Genomic DNA, 19,987 nt, shown 5'->3' on the forward strand with positions numbered 1-19,987 from the left:
TTCGACTACAACAATAACAAAACCATACAAAATCCTAACATTTGAATTAACTTAACAATTAACCAACTGTGGCAGAACCACATCAACAGGTTCTGATCTGTCAACACCATACGAAGCAGCAACTGTGAAAGATTTTGAAGAAGCCATGAAAAGAGAAGAATTCAACAAAACCTTAGTCAATGACAACATAAACAAAAAAGATTAAAATAATAAATAAAAAAAGCATATATGTTTGTTTCACCTTGTCTAGACATGTGGAAGTGGAAGATCAGTACAAAATTTCGAGTAATTTCTGGTTAGGGCTTTGTTCAAAAAAGCAGAGATGGATAGATGAAGAAAGAGAAGATGAAGATGGTTGCAGATACTTTATGTGTAGATAGAAATGAAATCGAAATATAAAAGGGGATTTCCAGCGAGAAGAAAGAAGAAGACAAAGATAGAAGAAGATAGAGAAGAAGAATCAGGAGAAGAGGAGAGAAATAGTAGTATCAAGTGAATAGAAAGGTAAGAGAAAGCAATATTAGAGAAAATAGATAATTGTAAACCAACTAAGTGAATCAGCAACAAATCAAATCCTTGAAAGCCAAGGCACATTTCATTAATCAAGTAGTTGAAGTAGAACAAAATGACATCATTGGTTGGAAAAAGTAATTTTTAGAATCAAATAGCCCTCAAAATGAATAGGTGGCATAAATGGAACAAAGACGATAAGTGTGATTTCCAGAACAATTACTTTTTCTTATATTATAGGTTTCTTTCCACTTTGGATCCTTTCCTTCATTTTTCTCTCCTTTCCTCCCCATCCTCTCTATCTCTCTCTTAATTTCATTCTCTCTCTTGATTATATTTTGTTTTTTAATGATGAGTGAGAGTAAGATCAAGAGAGAGATAAAGAGGATGGAGAGGGAAGGAGAGAAAAATGAAGAAGATGATCCAAATCCGTTTCTTTTTCACAATTTTATCATTTTACTCTTAATTTTAAAAAAATTCACTCACGATTTCATCCTTTAGTTTTTATTTAACAACACATGTTATCTTAATTTTCATCATTACTTCAAAGTTACTATTGTTTAGGTTAAATGATTATAATCAATATAATTTTTAATAATCTATGTTTCATCTCATGTATCATTGTCAACACCCTAATCCTCAAAATTCTCAATTCCTCTCTCATAGTTTCATCATTTTACTCTTAATTTTAAATTGTTTCTCTCACAATTTTATCATATTAGTCTTTATTTAACAACACATTTTACCCTATTTTTCACCTTATTACTTCAAAGTTACTATTGTTTAGGTCAAATGGATTATAATCAATATAATTTTCAATAGTATATGTTTCATCTCATGCATAATTATCAACACCCTAATCCTCAAAATTCTCAATTCCTCTCTCATAGTTTCATCATTTTACTCTTAATTTTAAATTGTTTCTCTCACAATTTTATCATATTAGTCTTTATTTAACAACACATTTTACCCTATTTTTCACCTTATTACTTCAAAGTTACTATTGTTTAGGTCAAATGGATTATAATCAATATAATTTTCAATAGTATATGTTTCATCTCATGCATAATTATCAACACCCTAATCCCTAAAATTCTCACTTTTCTCTCACTCTTCCCTCATTCTTCTTTCGCTTTAATAGATTCACACAATTTAAATAATATCAATAAACTCTTCAGGGATTTGATAGAAGATGAATTTATGGACAACAACGATGAAGAATTACTAATGGCAATGCTCTCGAGAAGGAACACCAATTTGGAAGTTCCTCTAGATAAAAATGAAGAGCTGAGATAGATAGAGTCGTGAAGAATGACATAACCGATTATTCAATGACCACTTCTCGAAAAATCAAGTATACACAGATGTTCTATTCCAATGAAGGTTTCGAATGCATCGACACATGTTTCTTCGAATTGCATGACAAAATTTAAATTTAATTAATTATGTAATGTTATTTATTTTTATCATATATATATATATATATATATATATATATATATATTTCATAAGTTAATTTTAATTATTATTATAAAAATTTAAAGATAAACGTATAAATTAGCATTAACTTGTTTAAGTACAAAGTCGGCTACTGTATGATGAAGAAATTTATGGATAAGGACTTTTTTGTTTTTTTTTCAAATAACCACATTTTCAAAAAAAAAAAAAGAGACCTAAATAACCACCTTTTGAAATTAATTCTCAAACTAACCACCTTTCAAATAAAAAAAATTGTGACACATGGGATGCGCCACTATATGTGGCGCATGCACTACATAATACAATGAGGTACCATTGAGCATGACGCATGCATCCCTGTCAAGCCATAGAGGATGGTGCATGCACCATAGCATTAGGTGCATGTGCCACAGACAGTGACTACTCAATTGTTTTTTATTTTTTATAAATACACAACAATTTTACAGTGTCAATACTCATATAAACGGTGAGACATTCGACTGTGAGAAGTTCTGGTTTAATTTTTGTAATAGCAATATTACTCGGTTTAGAATAAACAATAGATCAGATTTTGCACATTTCGAATAGAGACTAGAGGCGAAGTTAGAGTCTTGTCCAGTTTACCAAATTATTTACAAGAGTCCATTCGTATTTGACAATAACCAAGTCAGATATTTCCAACTAAAGGTTTACGACGACGATGTTCAAAATATGTTCTGAACGCACAAACATTCCATGCACAACGAGATTGAGTTGCGTGCTTTAGTACAAAAACCTCAATAGACTCAATTTGTTGATCTGCCACAAGTTTTTGAAGAAATTGACGATGATGACCACACTGAGGTTGATGTTATCGACAATGAAGAAGAAGATGAAACACTTGTTGATTTTATGGTCAATGATGACTATGTAGACCACGAGCATGAGCCATTACCTATTAGCCATGTGTGTTGTCCTCTAGATCACATTACAAACTTGAACTTAGAAAAAGACAAACCATCCTCAAATATCTTTCACATCCCGTATATGCATAATGAGGGAGCGCTAAAAGTTGGAGACATATTTCATACAAGAGAAGACATTGTGAAAGCTATAAAAAAGTTTCACATGGAAATCTCAGCGGATTTCTCTGTAGATCGCACTAATTCAGGGAGGTACATCATTCTATATCGTCAAAAACCAATTTTCCCATTCCGGCTATCTGCATCTTACACGAGGAGAAGTGATTCCTGGGAAATAAGTTCTATTGATCCACCCACACTTGCATTACAACCAATCTGATGCAAGATCATCAGAAACTTACCTCTAAACTAATATGTCAATAAATGTTGCCTCTTATTAGCAAGGATCCATCAATAAAGGTGAATACAACAATATCTCATATTGTTACACGATTCAGTTATACTCCCTCTTACAGGAAGGCATGGATAGTGAGGACTAAATTCGTTGAACTGGTATACGATAGTTGGGAAGATTCATACAAAGAACTTTCAAAATATTTGGTGGCACTCAAGTATTATGCTCCAGGAACTGTTGCAATTTTGGAGACTCTCCGACATTTACCCCCAAACAGAACATGTGTTATTGGAAATAGAATATTCTATCGATTCTTCCAGGCGTATGAATCATGCATCAAATGTTTTGCATTCTGCAAACCTATTATACAAATTAATGGAACATGGTTGTACGAGAAATATAAATGAACGTTACTCATGCAAGTGGCACAAGATGACAACAATAATATTTATCCAATTGCCTTCGCTCTTGTGACTGCGGCTCAACAACTCTTTCACAACACCGCCCTTCTTTTCTGATGTAGAAGATCATACAAAGTTGAAACCACAGAGCATACTAAGAACTCTTATCCCTGGATCGAACCAATTGTTCAGATACTAGTTGTTGGGAAAAATAAACAAAGCATTGAAAACATTTCTTTTCAATATTCATTAGAGGCTTTGTTGACGAGAAAAAAGTTGAACATTTCTTTTGATAATTGAAAACATTGAAACCATTCTTAAAGACATATTTAAGAGTGAAATGAGAAAATGTGTGGTAAATGGTGGAGATGGATGATGTATTTATAAAAAAGCAAAACAACTAAGTAACCACTATATGTGGCGCATGCACCTAATGCTATAGTGCATGTGCCATCCTCAATGACTTGATAGAGATGCATGCGATATGTTTGATGACAATTCTTTGTATTTTACAGTGCATACGCCACATATAATGGCACATCGTATGTGTCATGATTTTTTTGTTTGAAAGGTGGTTAGGAAATTAATTTCGAAAGGTGGTTATTAGGTTTTTTTATAAAAAATATAGTTATTTGAATAAAAAAAATTGACTTTTTAACTTTTAGGAAAAAAAGTTAGAGTAATTTTATTTAAACAAAATGTGGATGAAACAAAGGAGAGAATTTTTAACTACACCCCTTTATCTCTCACGCACATGTGAATTAGAAAAATTGTCCCTTTACTTCCGTAGATGTACCTCCAAAAACATTTTTTTTTAAATTTGGTTTTTTTCCGTAGATGCGTCTACGAAAGCGTTAAAACATAGTTAAACTTGAGATTTTTCTAATTAATTAAGAAAATGAAATCTTCCGTAGATGCATCTACGGAAGCGTTAAAACATAGTTAAACTTGAGATTTTTTTAATTAATTAGGAAAATGAAATCTTTCGTAGCTACATCTACGAAAAAGTTGGAAAATAGAGTGTTTTGTACATGTACATACAGAGCATTCTCTTATATCTTTAAATCAATTACATTTCACTCCTGAACTCCAATTTTTTTTTAACAAAAATGGAACATCAAATTATAGTAAATCTAAGTAATTGGAAAACCTCAATTGCACTACTTTGATTTATTATAATTTGATGTTTCACTTTTGTTATACATCTACGAAACACTCTTTTTTCAAAAATCAAATTTTTAAAAGAAAAAGGTGCTTCCGAATGTTTACTATGTTTTAACGCTTCCGTAGATGGATCTACGTATAAAAAGTCAAATTTTTAAAAGAAAAAGATACTTTTTGCAGTGTGCATCTACGGAAACAGAGACATTATTAGAATTGCATCAAGTGGTTAAGAGATTCAATGAGTGCGTTGAAAAATTTTAGTAAAGGTAATAATAATCTTGATTTTAGAGGGAAAAAACTTGAAAGAAAGTAAATTAAGAAAAAGATTGAGATTAGAGAAAAACAAACCAGTGGAAGCTAGAGGAGATCCATTTTGAAACTTTATCAAAGTTAATTGCACTTGTAAATAGAGCATACTAGTCAGAGACCCGTGCTGTCGCCCGGGTGCATTATTTATGGTGTAGTTTTTTATGAACGATACGAAAAATGTGAACTAAAGAAGTTTGTCATTTAAAAAAGGGAAATCAATAATATAAAAAAAATGTTTATAACATATTAGTATTTACACAATGGGTTCTAAGTTAAAATAATGATTCACAATAAATGTTTAAGATAAGTCAATAACACAATAGTAAAATAGGATCAAGTATTGAATTTAATAATTGACGGCCCAACAACAGTTAAAAGAAAGGGATATAGGTTACTGTAGGTTAAAGAATAAATAGAATTGAGAAAAATCATTAAAGGTATAGTCACATGTGAACATTCTAGAAAGACATAAGATAAAAAATTTTAGTCCAATTGCCTTTATTTATTATCTTAGATCATTTCATAAGACTTGGTTATTGTTGATATATAATTATTATAAAATCACCGACATGATAAATCAAATACTTCTAATAACTATAAATATTTATAAAATTATTAATAACTATAAATATTTAAAAATATTTTATTAATTAAAATAAAAAGGAATTATGGTGATAGTGACCCGTGAAAATAGTGAGTTTTAGTGATAATACTCGTGCGTCAGCACCGGTTAATTTTTTTTGTCTGAATTTAATTGATTCCCGTAACACTTGATGATATTGTTAAATTGAATAAAAAATATTTTATTTTTTACGAATTTTAAAAAATTGATAATTTAATACTTTTGGTAATAATAAATTAGTAATAAGAGTAATTTGATACATGATAAAAAAACAATAAATTGTAAATTAATATAATAAAATTGCAGACATATAAAATTAAACACGGTATTTATATTATGATGTTAACAAAATATTAGTAAGTTAAATGAACCCACCAGGCCTAATTTGTAGGAAAAATACTTATTGATATATATCTTTTTCTTTACAACTCAAAATTTTTAATTATTATTTTTAATAAATAAATTATAATAATGACTATTAATCAATGTCTCTATTTTATAATAATGGCCAATAAGTAATGTTTAATTTTACAATTGATCAAAATATAGAAAAATATCTATATTTATTGTACCTGTCCAATGAGATTGAAAAGGAATACAAATGAGATTAAAAATATCTAAATTACATTTCATTACAAAAAATTTCATTAAATACCCCCCAAATACTATAGACCAGTTAAAACTTTTCATTAAATTACATTAGATTACAAAATATATTTCAGAAAAATAATATATTTTTTCATTAAAACTTATTATATTAAGAGTGTGTAAGAAGGAGTAGAAAATAAAATGCAAGTCTAATATGGGAATGACATTAATGATAAAATATTTCTAAACACTTGAACATTTTGAATTGAAGTAACCATTTAGTACTTAAGATTTCTTATATAAAGACTATTAATTACCAAAACTAAACTGATACAGTAAAAAAATCAGTAAAAGCAAGGTTGAATTTAAAAGGGATTACAGAGAAATCTGGACTTAGGGAGAACAAAGAGTATATAAATACTATAATATTAATTAAAGAAACAAAAAAATTGAAAAAACTAAATAAGAGGTCACAATTCATCAGCTGTAACTTCACAAATGGCTTTTAGCAGTAGTAAACCATCCAATGGATCAAGCTCCTTGTACTTCGATATGTCCTCTCTGCATAAGCAATAACGACCTGAGTTTCTTGAATGCCATAACATTAGATGGTACAAGTGGATTCTTGCCCTCGGAAACCTAGAGCAAAGAGCCAGCCAACAGAATAAAGCAATAAATTCTATCAGCTATGGGAAAGGAAAAATATTTCAAAATAGTCATAAGTATATAAAATGAAATTGAATAAATGAAATTGAAGTTAAAGAGAGAACACATCCTCTACCTTCTCAAATCTCATCTAAAAAATGTCCTGTGTCGTTTACAAAGTACATGTCCTTCATATAGAATGCAACTGCATGTCCTTCATCTTGAGAGGCTGTTGATAACTTAACGCATCATTGTGAAATTGTTCTGTCCAAATACGTGTTAAATTGTATGGCACACAGTTGAAGAAACAATTGCACAACAAAACCTCTTTTGTAAGAACACACTAACATTAAAAAAAAACACACCAACTGCGAAGCAATTGCAGATGCTTAGCTTCATCTTATCTTATATGGATAAAAACACAATATGTCTGCTAGATATGAATGGCATAAGAAAATGAGAAAGAAAATGCTAAAGAATGAAAAAGAAAGAAAATGAGAATAGAAAGCATGGAACTGTACCAACAAATTTAAACAAATGTGACCAAGATATTGCACATAGCAGGATGACACCAAGAAATTACAGGCATAAGAAAATGTTTAAGAATGTATAAATTAGATCTTGAGACTATGGATCACCCTATCACAATTTCAAATCAAACTTCACCATTCATCTTCTCAAAAGAGAACTCTTAAAAAAACTCACAAACATCAATCAAAATTATTCATTCCAATTTCACAATAATTAGCATAAAATGAATAATTATAGTGAAATAAGACAATAGGAAAATGAAGAAAAAACAAAATTAAACAAAAGAGGAAAACAAAGATTAGACAAAATTAAACAAATGCGTTAAATGAACCTGTTTCACGACGAGCTCAGTGAAGAAACGTTCGCCTTCAACAGCATCTGCTAGACCAAAAACTTAACAGAATTTAAACCATTCGAAACTTAATAGAAATTTATACAAACCAAACTAACCAACAAATAAACCTCATACTCAAAAATAATTTGAAAGGAAACTTATACAAAATTGAACTTAGCGGCAAATAAACATCATAATCAAAACTCGTCGCGCGTAAACTTAACAGCAACTAAAACCAAATGAAACTTACCAGGATTTAAACAAATCTTGACATAAGAGATGGCGTTCAAAACCACGCTCACAACAAACGCACCATAACAACTTCTAAATTGCATAACCATGCTTGCAACAACATCGTTCAGAACAAATACCGACCGGTCAAAACAATAATTCTCAGAACCAACAACCGTCTCAACTTCTAGCGTATACTTCAGGGAAAAAGTGGATCTGGGGAATTTGGTGAGAGGGAAAGAGGGAAAGTGATTTTGAATTTATGAGACCAGCGAACAGATCTGAGAAGAGGAGTACGAAAAATGGCTTAAATGTTTCATTGGAGGTGGTGGCCGTAGATAAGGTGGAGAAAGGGGGACAGCGGCGACGGCTTTATTGTGTAATGCAGTGACCAATGAGAACACAACATTTGGCATGTAGTATTATTTAATTTGTTAATTACGTGAATATCCTTTTTTAAGGGTAAAGAATTTATTTTAGAAGGGCAAAATGGTCAGTTTGGTCAATACTTTAGTATTGGGTAGATAATAGATTTGTTAATTACGTGAATATCCTTTTTTAAGGGTAAAGAATTTATTTTAGAAGGGCAAAATGGTCAGTTTGGACAATACTTTAGTATTGGGTAGATAGTAGATAGGTATAATTTAAATTACATTAGTTTTGAATTTTTTTCCTTCAAAACTGATTTATTTATAAAAATCTCCTCTTATTTCATCTTCTTAAAACCCTGAACCCTTCTCTTTTCAAAACTCCAACGTTCTTCTCACCTCTCTGAACACTCACCAACCCTCCAACCGTCGGCCCCACCTCACACGTTTCATCGCTTTCTTCTTCCTCTCTCGACAAATCGGCGGCCATGGTTTTGATTCAAGATGCGGTGGTTGCTGTTTCTCCTTATTTCAGACCAGACGAACGGAAATGGTTGCTTCAGGCGGCTAAGATTTAATTGTCAAGGATTCCACGGCGGAGCGTCTTCTTACCGGTTGAGTCTTCTGATTAGGTTGATTTCCTAACTCTTTTACTATTTTTTTTGTTATCATTATTCATTCAATTGCTTTTTAAATCTCAATTTTCTTGTTACAACTTCTTATAATGTCAATTATTAGGTCAAGTCTTATTTGCTTGTTTTGTTATCATACATTTCTTGCTTATGCTTTGCTTATGGCTATGGAGTGTTGATGAATTTAAATGCAAATTCGTATGAATAATTAATCATTAACCATATATGTCTTTTATTCAGCCTTGTATAGTTTCTAGTTTTTGCACATTAAGATTTTACGAACTATGTATCATGTGTGTGGCTAGCTTTAGTCATGGTTTTAGGGTTGAATTTTTTTTAGTATCTTTGCTCTTTCTTTGGGAATGATTTACAATTTTATTTAAAAATTTGAAAAAATAATGTTGGAAAATTTTGTATGCAAAAGTTAGCTTTGCCTATTAATATTTTTGGCAAATCAAAAAGGAAAGCACTACATTTTTAATCACACAACCTAAAAAATTAGAAAAAGAAATCATACAAAAAAATGACGGTTTTCACGTGAGTATACAACCTAAAATCTAATTTGTTAATATACTACCATTAAGAAAAACATAACAATTCCCAATTTGTATTCTAGGTTAAACAACCAATTGAATTTCTTACTCTAGTATCCATTAAACAACCAAAGAGAATTCTATTCATGGAACAACCTCGCAAGAAGATATATTGATTGTGAGTTTTTTCAACTATTGAATGTCAACTCTAATATAATTGTTTCAACGAATTCTAGGTTAAAAATACCACCAATCAACCTAAAAATAAAAGAACATGGCAAATTATACTAGAATACAAAATAATTCATCCAAAAAACTACAGCGAATGAAATTCCAGCTTAGTCAAATAACGATAATTGTCCACAAAATTATAATTCATCCAAAAAACTAGAGTGAATGAAATTTCAGCTTAGCCAAATAACGATAATTGTCCACAAAATTAAAATGAAGATGATGCTCTACAAGCTTTGGCCCCATGGTGGACCTGATCCATATTCTCACCATTTTCTCTACATTTCATTTTCCGGTGAGTAATATGAGATGTGCAAAATGGAGAGAACCTGATCAGCTCCACTATGAGACCAAAACTTGTAGAGCTCCATCTTCATTTTAATTCTATGGACCATTATTGTTCTATGATTCAATAGATCTTGTCTCAGTGTAAGAACCTGATTTGCTTAAGGTGGAATTTCATTCACTATAGTGTTTTTGGATTAATTATTTGTATTCGATGTACCATGTATAATTTATTTTTAGGTTGATTGGTCTGGAAGACGCTTCCTTTGAAAACACTCACAGTCAATATATCTTCGTGTGAGGTTGTTCACATAAACACATTTGTTGTTTCAATTGCAAGATACTAGAGTTAACATTCAATTGTTAGGGGTCAGGAATCCTCCTTGTACCTGTTGTATTTAATGCTATTTCAATCAATTTTAATCGTTCGCCTATTCAAGTTAATCTAGAAAATGTTTGAGAGGAATTACAATACACTGTTCCTAACGGGGATGATGCTGATGGTGAAGATGTTGATTTTGAAGAGGATGATGATGACGACGGTTTTTTTGAGGACGATTTATTGGATTTATTTGATGATAATGATGTTGATGGTGAAGACGACACATATCACTCATGATTTAGACTGCCGTATATTTATATTTTTGAATTTTAGTATATTAACAAATTTGGTATTAAGCTATATACTCATGTGAAAACGGTCATTCTTTAATGGTAAGCGTGATCGTCATGACTATACATATGCACATGCATGCTTTGAGAAAGGTTGATGAGTTAAGATGTTTTAGAAATGTTTTTTACTCTTAGATAATCTACACATAATGCTTTGGGATCTTCTTTTAGATATAGTCTACAATCCTAGAAATATGAATATGTATGGCTTGTGATTAGAGAAACATGCCCAGGATCTTCTCGTAGATATAGTTTACAATTCTAGAAATATGAATATGTATGGCTTGTGATTAGAGAAACCATTATTATTGTTGTATAGAAGTAAGTGCATTGAGAATTTGAGACACTTTAAAGAAAGGTTCGAATCCCGACTAATAAACAATTATGAAACTATTTATGTTTTTTCTTTAGAATATTAGAAAACTTATAAACTTGCATTGTTAACTAACACTTGTCATAGATTGACTTGAAGCTTGTAAATTAGGTACCATTTATATGCTTTTCTTTTGTATTTGTTTTTTGAAGATTCAAAATGGTATATAGGTATTTATACAAACCAGTATAAATGAAAACACAATAATCCCTCATTATTCACTCGTCATTTTTTTGTCTCTGATGTTAAATTGAGACGACAAGTCATTGAAAATTGATGTAGCCTATGTTTAGAATTATGGTAAAATCGCGGTAAAGTCGCACGGTTAGTAAAAGCTACTACTTGTAGCTTCTCAAAAATCACGGTGGAAGAGTGTGAAACGTGAGGTGGCGGTGAACCTCCACGTTTCCAAACACACATGTAAGTGTTAAGGATAAGTGGACAATAGTTTTTTTTGGTGAAAAACAGTCTTTTTATGTAGAAAATGACAAATGGATTGGAAAGGAATAGAGAGTTGTAAATGTTCAACGGGTAAGAGCAGAAAAAATGACTGAGATATAATAGCTTGATATTTTTTACTAGAAGGGACAAACCATTGTTAGATTTCAGATTGAAATGGAATGGAATTCTTAAAGCCATTGTGAGAGTTAGGAAGGCTTTTGTTTGCTCAAAGAGAAAGCACACTAGTTGCTGTAAAGAGCAGTAGGTAAATAAATGCTCCTTGTTGCAGAAGCACCATTGCCTCTTCTTTTGAAAAAGCTTTGTCGTCTTCATCTTTTCATTTTTGTTTTCTTCCTATTTTTTTCTCTTTTTCTTTTTCTTCACATACTTAGTCTTTTTATTTTGTTTTTCGTTTTAGCAATGAATGTCAAGGATCTGATCTTTACCTTTTTTTTTATAGATTATGCGTGCGCAGAAGGTTTAGGACAAATTTTGAATCACTTCTTTATTTGATTAGCTCTCTAAACCAAATTTAACTATGATAAATTTATTTTAATGATTCAGATACCTTCTATTGGGCTATTTCTTAACTGACCATATACTTTTCTTAAGCATCAAGCGAATTTCCAAAAATATTTCTGGAAATCGGAAATATATTTCTGGGAAGCACCAAAACTTTGGAATCCTAGGTTTTGGTGGGCAGAGCCCTACATAACAGCTTTAAACTAACCGAAAATACAACTACGAATAGGAACTAGAAATGTATTTTCGGAAGCGCACATGCGGGTATTGATGGAGGATTGTTTTCTAATGGATCTGAGATTAGAGGTGTACTAGATGTCATTTTGGCGGAGGCTCAGTGGGCTCTGCTGTATAGGAGGCAGCAGAAGAACGCCAGGAGGGTGACGGGCTGACTCATAGTCTGTCATTCCCTGTAGATTTCGTATATTTTTATGTATTTTGATTTGAATATTATATTATGTGTATTGACTTTTTGAATTGTATTTGGATATCATTTTAGTTATCGGCTGTATTTGAATATCATTTTGGTTACTTTTGGTACAATTTATATTATATATATGCTGCAAATTCAGAAATATATTTCCAGTTCCAAAACGAAAATGCATCTCCGAAAGTAGCTAAAATCTATAAAAAAAAATGTGCGTCTGAAAATGCACTTATAATTTTCTAAAGATATTTTTGAAATTCCTTAGGATGTTTTTCATTCTTAGAGTGGAATAAGAAATTTCCTTCTATTTATACTTTAACTTTTCATTTTCTGAATCAATCTTTCTATATTTTCAAACATCAGAACGGAGGCTTGCCTATTAAATTGTCTTGTCAACACAATGATTGACTCAGCTAAGGGTGGCAAAACGGGCTCAGCCCGCGGAGAAAGTCCGTTTTATCCGCACTTTTTTGCGGGGCGGGACAAGATTTTAGGCCCGCTCCCTTTAATGTGTCCGTTTCGTTTCGTTTTTTTGCGGGCTTTTGCGGGCATGAGTTTTTCCTTACAATTTTATTATTTTTAGGCCTAATAGGTTCAATGTTTGCGGGCTTTTCTCTACCCGCCCTCACTTTTTTGCGGGGCGGAGCAAAATTTTAGAGCCGCACTCATAAATATGTCTGCCCTGCCCCATTTTTTTGCGGGGCAGACCTAAACGGGGCGCGGGCATGCCTGTTTGCCACTCTTAGACTCGACCCATTATTTCAAATATATTAAGAAAAGTGTATAAAATTAAGAGAGAATAATGTTTTTAGTATAATACCTTTATTATGAATTGAAAATGATGAAATTTTTATTAATAAGAGGTTAAAATTGAAAAAGTGTATTGAAAATTAAAATGAGTTACTCATTTTAGAACATTATTTCAAATTGATGTAGCCTGTATTTGAAACATGTTAAACTATAATGTATTCATCTTAAAGATAGCGATAAAGTATTTTATTCTAAAAAGGCAAAAAGAAAGGAACACGATTCTTTTCCCCTTAATATAATAGAACTTTTATCCAAAGCCAAGGCCAAACGAAAAAGAAATTGTATTTTTATAATATATTTATAAAAGATATCTTACTTAAGAGTAAAAGTTCAATTGATTAAGTATAGGTAAAAAAATCTTACAGCTTAAAGGCAAACAATTTTTTTTTTAGTACTTGTTAGTTTTGTTGGACACTTGTTGGACATACTATGCAATATGCATAAAGAATTAATTTAAAATTAAAACTTAATCTAAAATATTTAATATAAAAAAATGGAATGACAATGGGACAATTATTGAATACTCCCAAAAATGTACATCTCAGAATCATTGATAATAATAGTTTATTTTCTTTTGCCTTATTAAAATGTTCCCATTTGTTATTTTTTCATGTATAAAATTATTCGTCATTTTATATTTTCAATAAAATATGAATTATTTTTTACATTATTATATTCTTATTTATTATACTGCAAACCATTTAATTATTCTATTAACATAATTAAAAGTAATATTTTAATAAATAAAATTCATTTTATTTTTAAAAACAATAAAGTCAATTATTTAGTAAGTACATTCCACGTTTGGCACGTGGAGCTCAATATTTTATTAAAAAAAATATACATGACATGGCAATACTGTGCTATACTTTATATATTTTCATCTATAAATACCTCATCCTCCCATTAAACAAATCACTCACCAATCTTCTATCTCCACCACACTATATCAAATATCTAGCATTTCTTTAATCCCACAAGAGTGCAAAAATGTTTGGCATCTTAAACACTAATAAGAGCCAGAAAATCAAGGGAACTGTGGTGTTGATGCCCAAAAATGTTTTGGACTTCAACGCCATTACTTCCATCCCTAAGGGCAGTGTTCTCGACGCCCCCGGAAAAATCATCGGCGGCGTCACCGGCATTGTTGGCGGAGTTATTGACACCGCCACCGCCTTCTTAGGCCGCAATGTTTCCATCCAGTTGATCAGTGCCACTAAAACGGATGGTTTGTTTCTATATCTTCCACAAAAAGAAACCTTCAATCATTCAACTCACTGTTCATCTTTAATGTTCCATATCTATATAGAGAACTTTTTTTATGGACAAATATCTAAATATATCTATACTTTTAGAATGACCACACAATTATTTAATATGCTTCCAAACTAACTTGCCCCACCATATCCTTGGTGTTAGAATTGACAAATATATTTATTATTTAATATATTATATTATACTTACATAATAATAATAATAATAATAATAATAATAATAATAATAATAATAATAATAATAATAATAATAATAATATACTGTATCCTATTTTCATACAAGTGGTATTTATGTCGCGGATTTATATTGTCGTTTCTATACAGCTATCAACTGAGTTGGTTTCTATATCATATTTTTATATCATATTTATTAAATTTATTTTTGGAATTTTATTTGTGTGATTTAAATTTGTAGCTGGTGGAAAGGGAGAAGTTGGAAAGGAGGCGTTTTTGAGCAGTCATCTGCCTCGGTTACCAACATTGGGAGCAAGACAAGATGCATTCAGTATTTATTTTGAATATGATGCTAATTTTGGAATTCCTGGAGCTTTTTACATAAGAAACTACACTTCAGCTGAGTTCTTCCTTGTCAGTGTAACTCTTGAAGACATTCCTAACCGTGGATCTGTTCAGTTTGTTTGTAACTCATGGATTTACAATTTCAGAAGTTACAATAAGGACAGAATCTTCTTCACCAATGATGTAAGATTTGAATTCTAAATTAAGAATATAAACAACAGATAAGCGGACAACAAATTGTGCTACTATTTAATATGTTAAAATTATTGTTACAGACTTATCTTCCAAGTCAAACACCAGCTGCATTGACTCACTTTAGAAAAGAAGAGTTGCTGAATCTAAGAGGAGATGGAACTGGTGAACGCAAGGTTTATGATAGGATATATGATTATGATGTATATAATGATCTTGGAAATCCTGATTACGGCGACAAATTTGTTCGTCCGGTGCTCGGAGGGTCTAGCACTTATCCGTATCCTCGTAGGGTTAGGAGCGGCAGAAAATCAACCAGAAGAGGTTAGTTTTATATCTTATAATATTGATTTGACCAATGAAAATGTTAGTTTTATAATTTTATATTCATTGAATAATTGATGTATTTGATAATCGTAATACTAAGTGTACACTTTTATATAACAATGGCTGTGTAGCATGATGTGTCTGACATATTGATGGTTTTGGTTCTCGACAGACCCTAAGAGCGAAAAACCTGGTGAGATTTATGTTCCGAGAGATGAAAATTTTGGTCACTTGAAGTCATCGGACTTTCTTATGTATGGAATAAAATCGATTTCCCAAACTGTCATGCCTTTGCTTAAATCTGTGATTTGTGATGAGTTCGGTAGCTTCGATGAAGTGCGTGGACTTTTCGAAGGTGGGATTAAGCTTCCTACTGATATACTTAGCCAAATCGCCCCCTTACCGGCTCTTAAGGAAATCTTGCGCACAGATGGTGAACAAGTCCTCAAGTTTCCACCACCTCATGTAATCAAAGGTACATTGTTCATCTTAATCGCACTAATTATAGATAAAATGTTCCTCGCATTCGTATATTTTTAGCTTACATTAATATTAGTTTCATGTTAAGCAACATTAGAAAATTTGTTTGTTACAGTTAGCAAGTCTGCATGGATGACTGATGAAGAATTTGGGAGAGAGATGGTTGCTGGTGTAAACCCTTGTGTGATCCGTCTTCTTCAAGTAAGTACCGAATTAATTCTTACTATTAGCCGAGATATCTATTTTGTTGTCAATTGCCAAATATTTATATATTTCTTTGCATCGAAATGTTCTTTGATATGGCAGGAGTTCCCTCTGAAAAGTACTCTAGATACCGTTGTATACGGTGATCAATCTAGTACAATAACGAAAGAGCAGTTAGAGACTAACCTTGGTGAGCTCACAGTAGAACAGGCACTTAACGGAAAGAGATTATTCGTCTTAGATTACCATGATGCTTTCATGCCGTATTTGGAGAGGATTAACATAAATGCAAAGGCTTATGCCACTAGGACAATCTTGTTCTTGAAAGACGATGGAACTTTGAAGCCAATAGCCATTGAATTGAGTGTGCCACACTCAAATGGGGTTCAATATGGTGCTGAAAGCAAAGTAATTTTGCCTGCAGAAGACGGCAGTGTCGAAAGTACAATTTGGCTATTGGCCAAGGCTCATGTAATTGTAAATGATTCATGCTATCATCAACTCATGAGCCATTGGTATGAAATTGAACTCTGCTAAGTTATATCTTCAAAAATAACTTTAGTATATGCAAATGTATGACATGATTATTAATAAAAAAATTACGGTGTTGCAGGTTGAATACTCATGCGGTGATGGAACCGTTTATCATAGCAACAAACAGACATCTAAGTGTGCTTCACCCGATTAATAAGCTTTTATATCCTCACTTCCGTGACACAATAAATATCAATGGACAAGCTCGACAAGCTCTAATCAATGCCGAAGGCATTATTGAACAAACATTTCTACCTGGACCAAGTTCCGTTGAGATTTCTTCGGCAGTTTACAAGAATTGGGTTTTCACTGATCAAGCGTTACCTGCCGATCTTATCAAGAGGTAGTGTTTTTTTTTGCCAAAACACATAATCCAAAAAATTAGGAGAAATTTGTTAATTGTTATTGTTAACAAATTGTTTGCTTGACTCAGAGGATTAGCTGTCGAGGACCCGTCTTCCCCCCATGGACTTCGTCTTGCGATAGAAGACTACCCTTATGCTGTAGATGGGCTAGAAATATGGGATGCTATCAAGGCATGGGTCCAAGAGTACGTCTCGTTGTATTATCCAACCGATGAAGCAGTGCAAAAGGACACTGAAATACAACCTTGGTGGAAGGAAGCTGTAGAAAAGGGTCACGGTGACTTGAAAGACAAGCCATGGTGGCCCAAGATGCAAACTATTCAAGACTTGGTTCAATCTTGCTCCATTATCATATGGACCGCTTCTGCTCTTCACGCAGCTGTTAACTTTGGACAATATCCTTACGGAGGATATATCCTCAACCGTCCAACTAATAGCCGAAGATTCATCCCAGAGAAAGGAACTCCAGAATACGCCGAGATGGAAAAAAGTCCTCAAAAGGCGTATCTGAAAACAATTACATCTAAATACCAGACTCTCATTGATCTTTCCGTGATTGAAATCTTGTCAAGGCATGCTTCTGATGAAGTGTACCTTGGCGAGAGGGATAGCAAGTATTGGACATCTGATTCAAGGGCGGTTCAAGCCTTCACAAAGTTTGGAACCAAACTCGCTGAAATTGAAGGGAAAATCCATAGCAGGAACAAAGACTCTAGTTTGAAGAACCGCTACGGACCGGTGCAACTGCCCTACAGTTTGCTCGTTGGAAAAAGTGAGGAAGGGTTAACCTTCAAAGGAATTCCCAACAGTATCTCTATTTGAAGAATTTGTGTGGTTTTCTTATCTTTTAATGCACTTGTGCTTTCCAATAAATAACATTGATGATGTGATGAATGTATCAGTATGTTTATGATTATTGTCTGTGTTTTTGTACTTCTACCACTATTGTATCTGTGTGCTCTTTGAAATATAATAATGTGTGTGAACTTTGCACTATGTTTTGCTCTTTCTTCTTTCAACTACACCAATTGCATTTGTTAATTTGCATAGAATCTCAAGTTTCTGAATGTATAAGATTAAAATTAACACAGCATTGTGATGATTATGATGATTATACCTTTCAAATATAAAAGTGTTAATATGACAAGTAAATAAAAAGTTGAAAAACACTAGAAGTTGAAACACTAGTGTGAGAACTCCCCTCACGTGCCTTGCTATTCATTAGGGCTGTAAAAAGCCAAAATCTTTTAAGAAAGATGTTTATTTAACTGCAATATTTTCATGGAATTCAATTTCAACCATAATATTTTAGGTTGGATTGTGAGTAGTTAGATACACATGGTTATGATTATGAATGACCTAAGTGTTGAGTGGTGTTAATTATATACCTAATATTATAGTCACTCTCTTGTGGTCTGGAGCATTTTCCTTATTGCTTTATGCGCTCTTTCAAACTCTTTAACAAATGATATTATAGTCATGACTTAACTTGGTGAAGGATTATTCCCTATATCATAGTCATGGTATGAATTGGTGAAGGATTTGGAGTAAAGCATGATGTTGAATTATGTCTTAGAATGTGACAGACTCACAATTAAGAAAAAGATTTGATAGGCTACAATGAGTTAAACATTGAATATATAAGAAGTGACCAAAATACTTGATGCCATAAGGTTTAGTGTTAGAAATGCGACATAGTAGTTTTTTATGCTCATAAAACTTTAATCTTCTCTCGAACTCTCCAACAAACTCTTTAAGTCTTTAAATATAGGACATATTTTAATTTTTTTTAGAGGCACAAGACAAATAATAAAACTAGATTCCAATAGAAAATACAATTAAAAAAAAAAAAAGAGAGAATATCATCTATTTAAATTGTAAATAGCATTAACAATATAAAAAAAGAATCATTTATCCGTGTAATTAACATAAAAAAGATCATATTCTAATCAATACCATCAAAATAAATTCTAGCTACTTAAAAAAAGCCTCTCTTCTAGTATTTTTGAAGCAAATTCTTCAATCAAGGTTTTATATTGTATATTCTCCAACAAATTATACTCAATTGCTGTAAATGCTAATCTATTAAGCCTTTGTAACATGGTAGACCGCAAGTAAGACTTCAACAACTTCAATTTTGAAAAACTTCTTTCAGCAGAGACAACTGTCACATGAATAGTCCATAAAATTCTATATGCAATAATTGTATTAAGAAAAATATCCATGTCTATCAAAAATCTTAGGTACAATATTTCTTTCAGGCAACATATCTTATAGTAACCTTAATCTCACACATAATTCTTTTTCATCAATATCACGTTGCTCATTATATTTTAATGTCTCTTCAAAATGACTACACCAAGGGTCTTGGCAGGACACTGTTAAAATTTTTCCAAATCTACAAACAAAAGTTGTGTCGAGGTTTAATAAACCAATTGAGAATGAAGAGGTCAAACAAGCAATTTTTGACATGGCTCCTTGGAAGGCCCCTGGTTGATATGGCTTCCCGACAGGTTTTTATCAAAAATAGTGGTCTGTGGTGGGAGATAATATCTATAGGTTTATTAGAGAGTTATGGGAAAATCCAGCTAGCATTGAAGATGTCAACCATACTGATATTGTCTTAATCCCTAAAGTCAATCACCCTACACATGTTTATCAATTCTGTCCCATTTCTTTGTGTAACTCTATGTATAAGTGCTTGAGCAA

General features: G+C 32.0%; 1 protein-coding gene and 1 long non-coding RNA gene across 3 annotated transcripts; one reads left to right on the forward strand and one right to left on the reverse strand.

The window, feature by feature from the left end:
* Nucleotides 1-6,274: 6,274 nt before the first annotated feature.
* LOC131618082 (uncharacterized) lies at nucleotides 6,275-8,454 on the reverse strand. Of its 2 annotated transcripts, none has more exons than XR_009288727.1 (3): nucleotides 8,109-8,454; nucleotides 7,130-7,917; nucleotides 6,275-6,987 (listed from the first exon to the last, which is right to left on the reverse strand). It is a non-coding gene; the product is annotated as an uncharacterized LOC131618082 (long non-coding RNA). The 2 variants fall into 2 exon arrangements; XR_009288726.1 differs by having other exon boundaries at nucleotides 6,277-6,987; nucleotides 7,130-7,902.
* A 5,844-nt stretch (nucleotides 8,455-14,298) lies between these two features.
* LOC131616238 (seed linoleate 9S-lipoxygenase-like) lies at nucleotides 14,299-18,274 on the forward strand. The gene is made up of 8 exons (XM_058887513.1): nucleotides 14,299-14,611; nucleotides 15,073-15,359; nucleotides 15,452-15,692; nucleotides 15,868-16,170; nucleotides 16,291-16,376; nucleotides 16,482-16,894; nucleotides 16,993-17,256; nucleotides 17,347-18,274. Exons 1-8 carry the CDS (start codon nucleotides 14,374-14,376, stop codon nucleotides 18,098-18,100), a joined length of 2,586 nt encoding a protein of 861 aa, XP_058743496.1. The 5' UTR covers nucleotides 14,299-14,373; the 3' UTR covers nucleotides 18,101-18,274.
* Nucleotides 18,275-19,987: the final 1,713 nt, after the last annotated feature.

This window comes from Vicia villosa, linkage group LG7, assembly GCF_029867415.1.
Source record: "Vicia villosa cultivar HV-30 ecotype Madison, WI linkage group LG7, Vvil1.0, whole genome shotgun sequence".
NCBI classification, from domain to species: domain Eukaryota; kingdom Viridiplantae; phylum Streptophyta; class Magnoliopsida; order Fabales; family Fabaceae; genus Vicia; species Vicia villosa.